The sequence below is a fragment of the Trematomus bernacchii genome, unplaced genomic scaffold (assembly GCF_902827165.1).
Source record: "Trematomus bernacchii unplaced genomic scaffold, fTreBer1.1, whole genome shotgun sequence".
Taxonomy (NCBI): domain Eukaryota; kingdom Metazoa; phylum Chordata; class Actinopteri; order Perciformes; family Nototheniidae; genus Trematomus; species Trematomus bernacchii.
In genome coordinates, this window is record NW_022987313.1 from 9,753,601 (window position 1) to 9,763,946 (window position 10,346).

Here is a 10,346-nt window from a genome sequence, read left to right on the forward strand (position 1 = left end):
GATTTATTGAGCTTTTGACACGGTTGTCCAAGCTTGCACAGTGTCTGCACCTGGCTGACCTCAGCCTTGCCTTTCTCTGTCCCAGGACTAGACACCTAAAGGCCTGTTCGCCTCTCTCTTCACCTAGCTCACACATTCTGACCCCTTCTAAACGACAGGAATTATCTCACATTCCACTGGACTAAAAATATGTTGGCCAGGTGAGCCTCCAAGGTCAAATCCCTACAAGGGCCCTGGTATCAGTGAGACCTGTATATCTTTACCAAGATCTCAACAGACACCTCAGCACAGGTCCAAGAGCACACGCAAGCACTTTCCAGACTGACACCACTTGATTATACTCATAGTACCATGCTTTTCTTATAACCATTTAATAGATACACATGTAGCATATGTATCAGTTTGTCCTTTTACTAAAACCATTTATGTAATTGACACAAGATATCTTCAATAGGGACAATATGCTGCTCATTTGGGGTAATGGAAACACAGTGAGCTCAGTGTGGTAAGAATGAGGTCACTTCTAATGTAAAGAGAACCACGGCATTCTGAGACTGTCTGGGTTTTCTGGCACGACCCTCACTGGTGCCTTAGATTACAGCTCTTTCCAGGCCCTGTTAAACATCTAAATTAGCAGTCAGAGTTCTGCTTGCTGATGATATACCCTTGCATAACAGTCAGCGAGTGGTACTGTAAACCCAGTCCACGGATACCTCATCTGCTTTGATACGTTTTATTAGGACACTTTAAATGCACATTGTTGCTGGCAAGAGTAAAGAACAGCCATAAGTTTTCATCCCCAAAGACAGTGAATTTATCACTTAAGAGTGCAAAATTCCATATGTCTGAATCTCACATGGAGTGTTGTCGTTTGAAGGTGTAAGGCGAGCTTGTGTCATGTGTAATCAGATCTCTATGGATGAGCTGTGTAAGTGGGCTATACTTCATGTTGGATTTTCCTGCTGTTGACTCCCAAGGATACTCCCTTTCTCCAAGGCTTCAGCAGACTCAATAATGGATTCCAGTTGCTCGACACAGCATGGCTTCACTTCTCTTACTTTTCTGGGGAGAAGACCTTTATCAAAGTCTGAATTAAAAAAATCACTGAGAAAGACGTTCTTGAGTTTTGAGACAATTCAACTGAATGTTTGCCAAAAAAGAAAGAAACTGTGCAAGATCTTCTTTTTATCCTGAAGTGTTTATTGTTCACTTGACATTACAAAATACAGGTAGGAGTATAAACAGCACTTTGGGTAGAAACTATAGTACAAAGTTTATAGAAAAGCTTCACTAATAATAAAAAAAAAACATACAAAAAACGAAAATAACAAAGACATCCTCATGTCAGTGTGCAAATATGTTTATACAGACAGAAACGCTTCCATATGAGGCTCCGCTTCTAGATAAATTATTTAAATAGCATATATCTACACAAATGAAATAACCTCCACATAAAACAAACAAAATAATTTATCAAAACAAATGCACAGGAAATACACATAGCAAAACATAGTCAAGAAAACATTTCTTTAATCCTTTACGATCCTGCTTGGGCTTCTACAAAAATATCTTATATACAGCATATGAATGATACTAAAGTCTTGCTTAAAAAAGAAAAGAAAAAAGAAGCCAACCAATTTATACTCTGTTGCTAAGACAAATGATTCTTGTCTATCGCTGACCTAAATACAAAAGGAATTAATGAGGTAATATTTGTACATAAAGGGTTTCCTTTGATTTGACCTTGTCAGAAATGTACACACAAGCTCAGGCACACCAGTCATGCACACTGTGCAGCATCATTACATTTTTTACTTTTATCGGCCAAATGAACCGCCTAATCTTTCCAGAGGCAGATATTTTATTTAAAAAAGGCAAAATGTAAGGATGCAGAGATGAATGAGAATTAAAGCCTTTAAAATGTGTAATCATACAAACTTACTATGGTTTACTCATGGCAGGAAATAGACTGGCCCTCTCTGTTTACGTCCCTTGACACATTCAATACAAATTTGAGGTATTACCATAATATTAGCTAATTATTGCTATTCCAAAGCAGTGGTCAGTGCCCCTGCTTTGGGGCCCTGTGCTGTCCTGAATTGTGTGCTCTCATCGTTTCTTCTTGTGGTCTTTCCTGAGAAGATTAATATTTCGGGCCAGACCTAAACCATGACACCTGATATACACAGGTCTGCGAGAGGGTGGGTCGTTGATATAAATCGAAATAAACAATTGACGTGGTTGTCTTCATAACTATGCTTCTTGGGTGGCACACATGCACAAATGCACAACATCATTCACTCTCTTTGATAGTAACAGTCAGTCCATACTGTCCATGGTCCCTCAACAGTTCCTTCAAGGGGTATATAAAACCCCGCCTAAGAAAGTCCTCCTACTGCTCTCTTTTCATACTGAAAAAGCATCTTTGAGTCCACAGCAGATGTATATTAATGCTCAATAATAATAATACTTAAAAAAAAATAAAACATGGAACACGCTTCCCTTTGGTCCCTCATCCACAGAGGAAAACCTCCAACCGTTCAGGTGTGCAAAGCAATAACATCTAGGCCCCCCCTTCAATGCTGACCATAGCAACAAAGTGAGAGGGCCAATTTCTTCTGAGCAGAGCTGCGCTCACAATTTTAAGTTTGGTGCAGAATCATCATTGTACTTTCATTTGGCTTATAGTCCTGAGGTCAGTTTACCTCACATTAGCTCACTTGTTGATCATTCCTCCAATGTGCAGTTTCCAAAATAAAAAAAGTTGACGAGATATCAATCCAGGTTTTGTACTATATCTTCATTCTGAGTAGTCTGAAGTCCAATTATGTGTCTGAAAGAAATTAAACAAAGAAAACATGTTACAATTAGGTGTCTAAGTCTAAGGTGATGTGAACACTCTTTTTTAAATTGTCAAACCAGGTTTATGTGCTTACCTCTGCACTCGTATTTGAGATCTGAGAAGTAAACCATCTCCTGAGAGAAGACGTACAAGCCTAGTCGCCCACCAGCATATGTTTTGTCGTAGATGTTTCCAGAATCAGCCATGATTCTCTTGCCTTCGTACATGACCACTCTGTTGGAGAAAATGTAATCACATGAGCCCATTGCGAATTCTAATATATATGATACAGATTTGTAATTGAATGAAAGGGCATTCTCCTGAGGCATTGAACTCACCTTATCAGTCCAGTCTTGGGTCTGTGGGTCAGATGCCATCTGTAGGCGGTGAAGTCTTTCCAGCCGATGTTCTTTGGGTCGTGCCACAGAGTACGCACCTGAAATGGATGAATTGTAATGGTTAAAATGAGAAAAGCTTCAAACATTAGATAAGCGTCAAACGATGTTTCCAACCTAAGTCAATCAATGTTCTCTCACCTGTCCTGCGGTGTCTCCGGTGTGCCACAGGGCGTTCCTCAGATGCTCACCAGGCCCGGTGGTAGAGTTGACCACTTGGATTGTCAGGCCAGAGTAGCCTTGAGCTCTTGTGGGGGTGTGGGACCAGTAGGTCTGTGTGACCTGTTTCCACATCACTGTGTAGAAGCGTGAGCTGGACTGGTAGCCAAACACGAACCCAGCATAGTCATCATCTCTTTCTGTGTTGATGAAGAATGTTCCACTGAAGTCCACCGCGCTGAACTCATCAAAACCTGAATCAAGATCAAAGACGGGTTAGCAATTGTTCGGTATTTCTTTGTGTCCATGCAGTGAGATGTCTGTCTGTGTATAACATACCAACAGCAATGCCAGGGTCGCAGTTGACAGTCTGCACCAACTCCTTGCCCTGATGCCGGACCACCCAGTTAGGGTCAATCTGTGAGGTGCCCTTGGGGTCCAGAGGAACCATTTGGAATCTGCGGAAGTCTGTTTCACTAATGGCAAAGTTCTCAGGGCACACGTCATGGATGTCCAGAACATTGTCTTGGTCAAAATCGTCTTTGCAAATATCACCCCGGCCATCACCTGAGAGGAAAACATGGACATGGTAATCACAAAGATGGACGAGGAGCTACAAACAATTAGCTATTTGTCAGATAAATAGCACCAATGTTTCAAAATACCACATGTGAGACAACATTGGGAGACTAACTCACCATCAGAGTCCAGCTGATCAGGGTTAAATGCCAGCCTACAGTTGTCTTTGTCATCAGGGATGCCGTCGTTGTCATCGTCATGGTCGCATGCGTCACCCTTGCCGTCCTTGTCGTGGTCTGCCTGGTTGGCATTGGCTATATAGGGGCAGTTGTCCAAGTTGTTCTGGTGACCGTCCTCGTCAATGTCCTGGTTGTTGTCGCACTTGTCTCCAATGAGATCTGAGTCAGAGTCGATCTGTGGGAGAACGGCATTCCTTTATGATGAGATTTCCCACTCACAATACAGACCCTTGTCCTCACTTCAAATAAATCCTGTAACTGTTTTTTTGTGCCAGATTCAATATGAGAGGTGCTACTGATTTAAATGTAGCCCCTTGTTAAAGCAGATCAATATATGTTACCAATGATGGCTTGTAAAGGAAAAATTACCTGATCAGGGTTGTGCTCCAGAGGGCAGTTGTCACAATGGTCTCCCACCCGGTCCCTGTCGGTATCTCTCTGGTCCTCGTTGTAAACATATGGGCAGTTGTCGTCCTCGTTCAGAATGCCTGTTTAATCAAATTATACAGATCTTAGTAACAACTTTTTACACAAAGTTAAGCCATGAAAAGAAACTTGCATATAATTTGTAGAAAAGCACTTACCATCGCCATCAATGTCAATAGCACAGGCATCACCCTCTCCATTGTTGTCAGTGTCGGTTTGGTCAGTGTTCGCCTCGTGCACACAGTTGTCACAGCTGTCGCCAATGTCATCTCTGTCTGCGTCATACTGTCCGGGGTTGTACACTTTTGGGCAGTTATCCTAAATGTTTAGAGAAATATCAAATTGCAATTAAATTACTTGAATGGGTCCTTCTCATATAAATTATATTTATAGGAACAAAACTGCTTTCCATGGCTTGTTTTTCCTCCAACTTGTGCTGGAATGTGATATTCCACTGCAAGCAAGCTGGTAATTTTTTACCACAGCATTTTTCTTGCCCAACTTTCCAAATCCACACTAAGAATTATGGGCAACAGGCCACCTCATCTTCAATTCTGGCTTTGTACTTTGCTACATGTTTTCCACTCTCTGGTGAAAGCACAAAAACATAGAGACTTAACATTCCTACTACCCAAAGGAAAGATGGCTGCTGCTGATTGCTATGTTTGGTCTCTGAGGAAAGCGCACTTTGGGGTTAAAATAAACTGATGTCATGACTCACCCTATCATCGGGGATCCTATCATTGTCATCATCATTGTCACATTCATCACCCAGACCATCTTTGTCATGATCTTCCTGTCCAGAGTTGGGGAGGTTGGGGCAGTTATCCTACAAAGGAACAAAGGAGTGGTTAAGGATGGAATCATCACAATAATAGAGTGAAGATGGGTAAAAATAGCATTTTGTATTTCTGCCCTTGTGGGGTCTGGCTACCTTCTTGCAGTGGTAGGTGGCGTTCTCCACACAACGCAGGTCAGTATTGGGCCATCCATCAAGATCACTGTCCTCTCCGCAAATTCTGCCATTTCCGGCGTAACCTGGCCTGCACTCGCAGCGGAACATGGTCTCGGAGAAGACGCCCAAGTAAATGCAGTTTGCATTTTTATGGCAGTCGTGGCTACCATCTTGGCAAGGGTTACGGGGTTTGCAAACCTAAAGAAAATAACAGGGAATTTAAAAAAATGGCAAACAGCTAGCCTATTAGCTACACGCACAGAGAGCAAGTTATTGTACCAACCTGTTTCTTAGCAGTTGCCTGTTCCACTCCTCTTCCAAAAGGCTGGGGACCGGAGAAGCGGGCGGGGCAGGGCAGACAGTTATAACCAGGCTGAGTGTTTTCACAGCGATGGACTCCGTTATGTGTGTGGCAAGCATCAGAGACTGCTTTACACTCATCAATGTCTTTGCAAGCGACGCCATTCCCAGTATAGCCAAGAGGACATTTGCCGCACTTGAAAGAGCCGTCGGGGAAGCTGGTGCACTTTGCGCCAGGAAAGCATGGGCTGGAGAGGCAACCATCTGCAGAGGAAAAGACATTGAATGTTAAAAGGGCAATCTGTTATGAATAATGACATATTTATTTAACATTAGTAACATCCTAAATCCTTACCAATTGGGCAGGCCTTTTTGTTGCACAGTTGGGAACCAGTAGCATCACCAACACACTCCTTTCCTCCATATTGGGCAATGGGATCATTGCAGAGACGTTTGCGGGTCTGAAACCCTCCACCACAGGTAACACTGCAGGTGTCCCAAATTGACCACGGTCCCCAACCTCCATCAACTTAAAAGATTCATAAAAACAACATTCAGTATCCTCCCTTGAATTAGGACACATTACAGTTCCGTATATACTTTGATACTGAAATTTAACTCACTAGGACAGGGGGACTTTTGGCAGATTTCTGTTTGACGTCCATCTCCCTGGCAGTCCATGCCACCCATCTGGGGTGTGGGGGAGTTGCAGAGGCGTATCCGGGTGATGACCCCCTCCCCGCAGGTCACAGAGCACGAAGACCAGGGTGACCAGAAGCTCCAACCACCATCCTGTTTGACTGTGAGCAACGCATACACAATTAATTCATCATGATCTCAAACAGAGAATATTTTATATCACAATGGCTGTGGGAAGAATGCAGAGTGACTTACAGCGTTTGTCACATTCCTGGGGGTAGCAGTCACGGGTCTGGACAGAGGTGCCCTCACAGTTGTTGTTGATGCGGTCACAGGAACGTCCGCGCTGCTGGATGCCCCGACCACAAGTCACAGAACAATGTGTCCAGTCAGACCAGGGGGACCAATCATCCTCTGCTTCGTCGCCTGCTTTGTAAGGGAAGACATAAAGTTACCTTGGGATAAGATTTTTGCGAATGAATTAAACAACATTTGGGTAAAGGTTACGAGCTGATTTAAAAATAGGCTTACGGTCACAGCGAGGGCAGCACTCTCCGTCGGGCACGGTGGCATTGGCGCATGGGAGCAGAGGGCAGGAGATTTTGCGACACACAGTAGCAGAGTTCTGGATAGAGGAAGAGTTGAATTAGTACAAGAATAATGAGTGAGCTCACTGGTTGACTGGCTACAAAAAACAGGCTTTGCTGGGGCTAATCCAAACCTAATTGCTATGTTTCCCAATGGAGTGATCTTTATCACTGACATGACACTTCTGTTGTGGTGATATAAAACATAATCCTCACCAACACTCTCACACTAACACTCAACTAATTACACAACCTTCACTAGCCTCTTGCTGCTTTGTTGCTAGTGGAGTTAAGTGTTGATGACATTTAGACAGTAGCGATTTGGCTCTAAAGGGAGGTGCTAACATAAACACCATAATCACTTCATTACCCCTGGGATAAAGGAACACAACAACGTCATTCCTCGACTGATTTTTGACTTGTTTAAGTGTTGCATTCCAGCAGGTGTGATGACACTTACCTGGCAGGTGCACTCGGTGCAGCCATCCACAGTCCATTCTTCTTTGTCATTGTGCACGATGCCGTTGTGGATGCAAATGCCACTGCGGATTTTCATTTGGTTTCTGATGAGATTGCTTTCGTCAGACTAAAGGAAAAGAGAGAGAGAGAGTTGCTCAGGATGGAAAACTTCCCTCGCCAAAGTTCCAATACAAATGAATCACCGAGCGACACCGTGATTATGACATTGCTTGAAACTAGTGGAGCAGTGCAAATGCAAACGACGGCCAAACATATTTGTGTATTCACATGGGTCTCATTAAGAACTTGGCCAGGGACTGCCATTACAGCGACAAGTGGCTACACACTGGGAACGTGTTAAATGGAAGTGGAGGGGAAGATGGAGATAGGGGTAAAGAAGGACTAAATGACAACCTGATGGCCCTTACCACTTTGCGCAGATCGAAGGTCAGCTGTTTCACAACCAAACCGAGTCCCTTGAGCTCCTTAAACATGCCGGTGATGTCGTCACAAGAGAAGCCGCAGACAGACTGCACATCTGAAGGAAAGAAGAGTCCAATAAATGACTTCACTTCTTAAAGATTACAACTGAGGAAAAGAGAGGGGACACAGTAAGGGGAGGAGAGGTCTCACCTTTGGCTTTGTGCCCGGTGTAATCAGTCCTAATGGCAGGGCTGGAGCCGTTGACTGGGTTTTCCAGGGTCATGACATCAGTTAAAGTAGCTGTAGGGGGGGAAAGTGAGGTTAGACACATTCATTTCTGTTGACTGAAGCACAATTAGTTGGCCAATTTGTATCATTATATACATTTCCTTATTATGCACTTGAATAGCAATCACTATTATATATATATATATATATATATATATATATATATTTCAATATATCTGATCTATTTTCAAGACTTACCTCCATTCTGGCATCCCTTATTTCTCAGTATGGCATCAATAGTGGTTCCAAAGACAAAGCGCACATTTTGAAGCACTCCCTGAGGGGACAATACATTCCAGTTAAGAGAAATATAATTTTAATAACCCTATAATTTCTTACATTACTTATTCTGTAAGCCCAATATATCATTTTCATCATTGAGCTAAAACATTGTGCAACTTACCATAAATCTGTCCCTTACAGCTCCTTTTCCAATCCTGAGCTTGGCAATGTCTGCCACCTCCGGGGTCAGCACTTGAGAGATTGGCAAATCCATCTCTGATATATTGATCTCCACACAGCCGACAAAAAGCTGCACCCGGTCATCCTGAACAAACAGGGTGATGTTCTTCCATTGTCCGGTGGCCAAATCTGCATCCTCGATGGACACAACCTGCTGCTGGGTCACGGTGGAGTAGACCACATCCAGAGTGTTGGCCTTCCCGTTGGAGATGATCTCAAATACAGGTCCAGATCCATCGTTCTTCTCGATGGTCAAAAGGCTTCCCCTGGTTTTCTTGAACTGCTTCAGGTTGACCAGGAGGAGGAAGCCCCTCTCAGCCTGGATGGAGTCGAGGAGGTCCCTGAGGGAGCTGTCGGGGACTTGGGGGATCAGGTCTGGGTTGAGGACTTTGTATGCAGGGCTGTAGGGATCTGCACCTTTCACTATACTCACTCCATTGTGTCTCTTGCTTACCCGGGCCAGATCAAATAAGTCATACACACTGTTATCATCTGGGCTCTCTGCAGTCAAAGAAAAGAAAAAAAAGCATTGTTACATTTTTCATCAGTGTGCATGAAAACGTTTGAAAAAAAAACAGAGAAACCCCAAAGTCACAAGGGAAGAAATATTTACTATAATCCAACAAAACCTTACAAAAATACAGATTTCTTATTATATTTTTGATTTATGTATATGTTAATATAAGATATTAAGGTAAGTATCATAATTTCAGTTAAAGTCCCTGCAGTAATGACTAGTGTAAATATGGGATTACTTAACGTTTTTACAGGTGAAAAAAAACTATTAAATTCACGTTTTCCATCCTCACCTGCCAATCTGGCGCTTTCACAGCTCCAAAGCATCAACAGCAAGAAGATGCCACACAGCATCATGTCGATATCTCAAGTGATCCCTATTGAAACCAAGAATACCAAACACGCCGTTAAGGGACACATCTAGGCTGCATCATCATCAATAAATAATGATAATAATGAAAATAGTCTACAAACCTTAAAAAGGAAAATTCTCTCTGAAAATAGTCAATACAAAAGTCCTTGATTGTCCGATTATGTATCCCGTTTTTCTTCCTTCAAGTCTCTTATAAGCTTTTCGTTTTTTGTAGAGGTCTCTCTGTGAGCTCCTGTCCGGGATTTATTCCGTTGCTTGGATTTATTCTACTGACTTATCCTCAGATACTGCTGCTATTTAAACATGTTGAAGACATTCCTGGAATCCGCCTGGACCAATGGGATAACTGCAGGAGAAAAAATAGGGACGGACTTATTTTCTTACCTCACAGCCAGTCAGAGTAACATCCGCGACGCACACACTCAGGGGAAAAATGCATTCCTGAGCCCTGTTTCCATCACCGGACAAAAATCTCATACACGCTCCACAGCCAAGTCTTGGTCGTTTCCGGTCAAATAATGAAAGTCTACTGATTCGTCTAGCAGTCTTAATTTTATAAAGCTGTCATTTTATACAAAATAAGAAATAATATATAGGCCAATAGATTCCTTTTTAATATGATCCAAAGTGAGTTGGCCAATTATTTCGTTAGACAAAACCACTTATGAGTGGATTTAAAAGTCATATAAAAGATTCAATTATATTCCATAACCCTAAAGTTATGTGTTATTTCCAGCTCATATTTAGCCTTTAACATACTTTTT

The 10,346-nt window shown here is 42.6% G+C and overlaps 1 protein-coding gene across 2 annotated transcripts; it reads right to left on the minus strand.

The window, feature by feature from the left end:
• Positions 1-1,179: 1,179 nt before the first annotated feature.
• On the minus strand, positions 1,180-9,845 carry LOC117476612 (thrombospondin-1-like). Of its 2 annotated transcripts, none has more exons than XM_034123287.1 (22): positions 9,684-9,845; positions 9,503-9,586; positions 8,635-9,194; positions 8,430-8,508; positions 8,154-8,243; positions 7,949-8,058; positions 7,522-7,647; positions 7,006-7,099; positions 6,730-6,900; positions 6,459-6,635; positions 6,191-6,364; positions 5,819-6,099; positions 5,515-5,733; positions 5,302-5,409; positions 4,739-4,898; positions 4,524-4,642; positions 4,095-4,329; positions 3,736-3,963; positions 3,379-3,650; positions 3,181-3,278; positions 2,937-3,076; positions 1,180-2,833 (listed from the first exon to the last, which is right to left on the minus strand). In XM_034123287.1, the coding sequence occupies exons 2-22, from the start codon at positions 9,564-9,566 to the stop codon at positions 2,826-2,828; spliced, it is 3,513 nt and encodes a 1,170-aa protein (XP_033979178.1). In that variant the 5' UTR covers positions 9,567-9,586; positions 9,684-9,845; the 3' UTR covers positions 1,180-2,825. The 2 variants fall into 2 exon arrangements, with proteins under 2 accessions (XP_033979178.1, XP_033979169.1); XM_034123278.1 differs by having other exon boundaries at positions 6,730-6,903.
• Between the last annotated feature and the right edge of the window lie 501 nt (positions 9,846-10,346).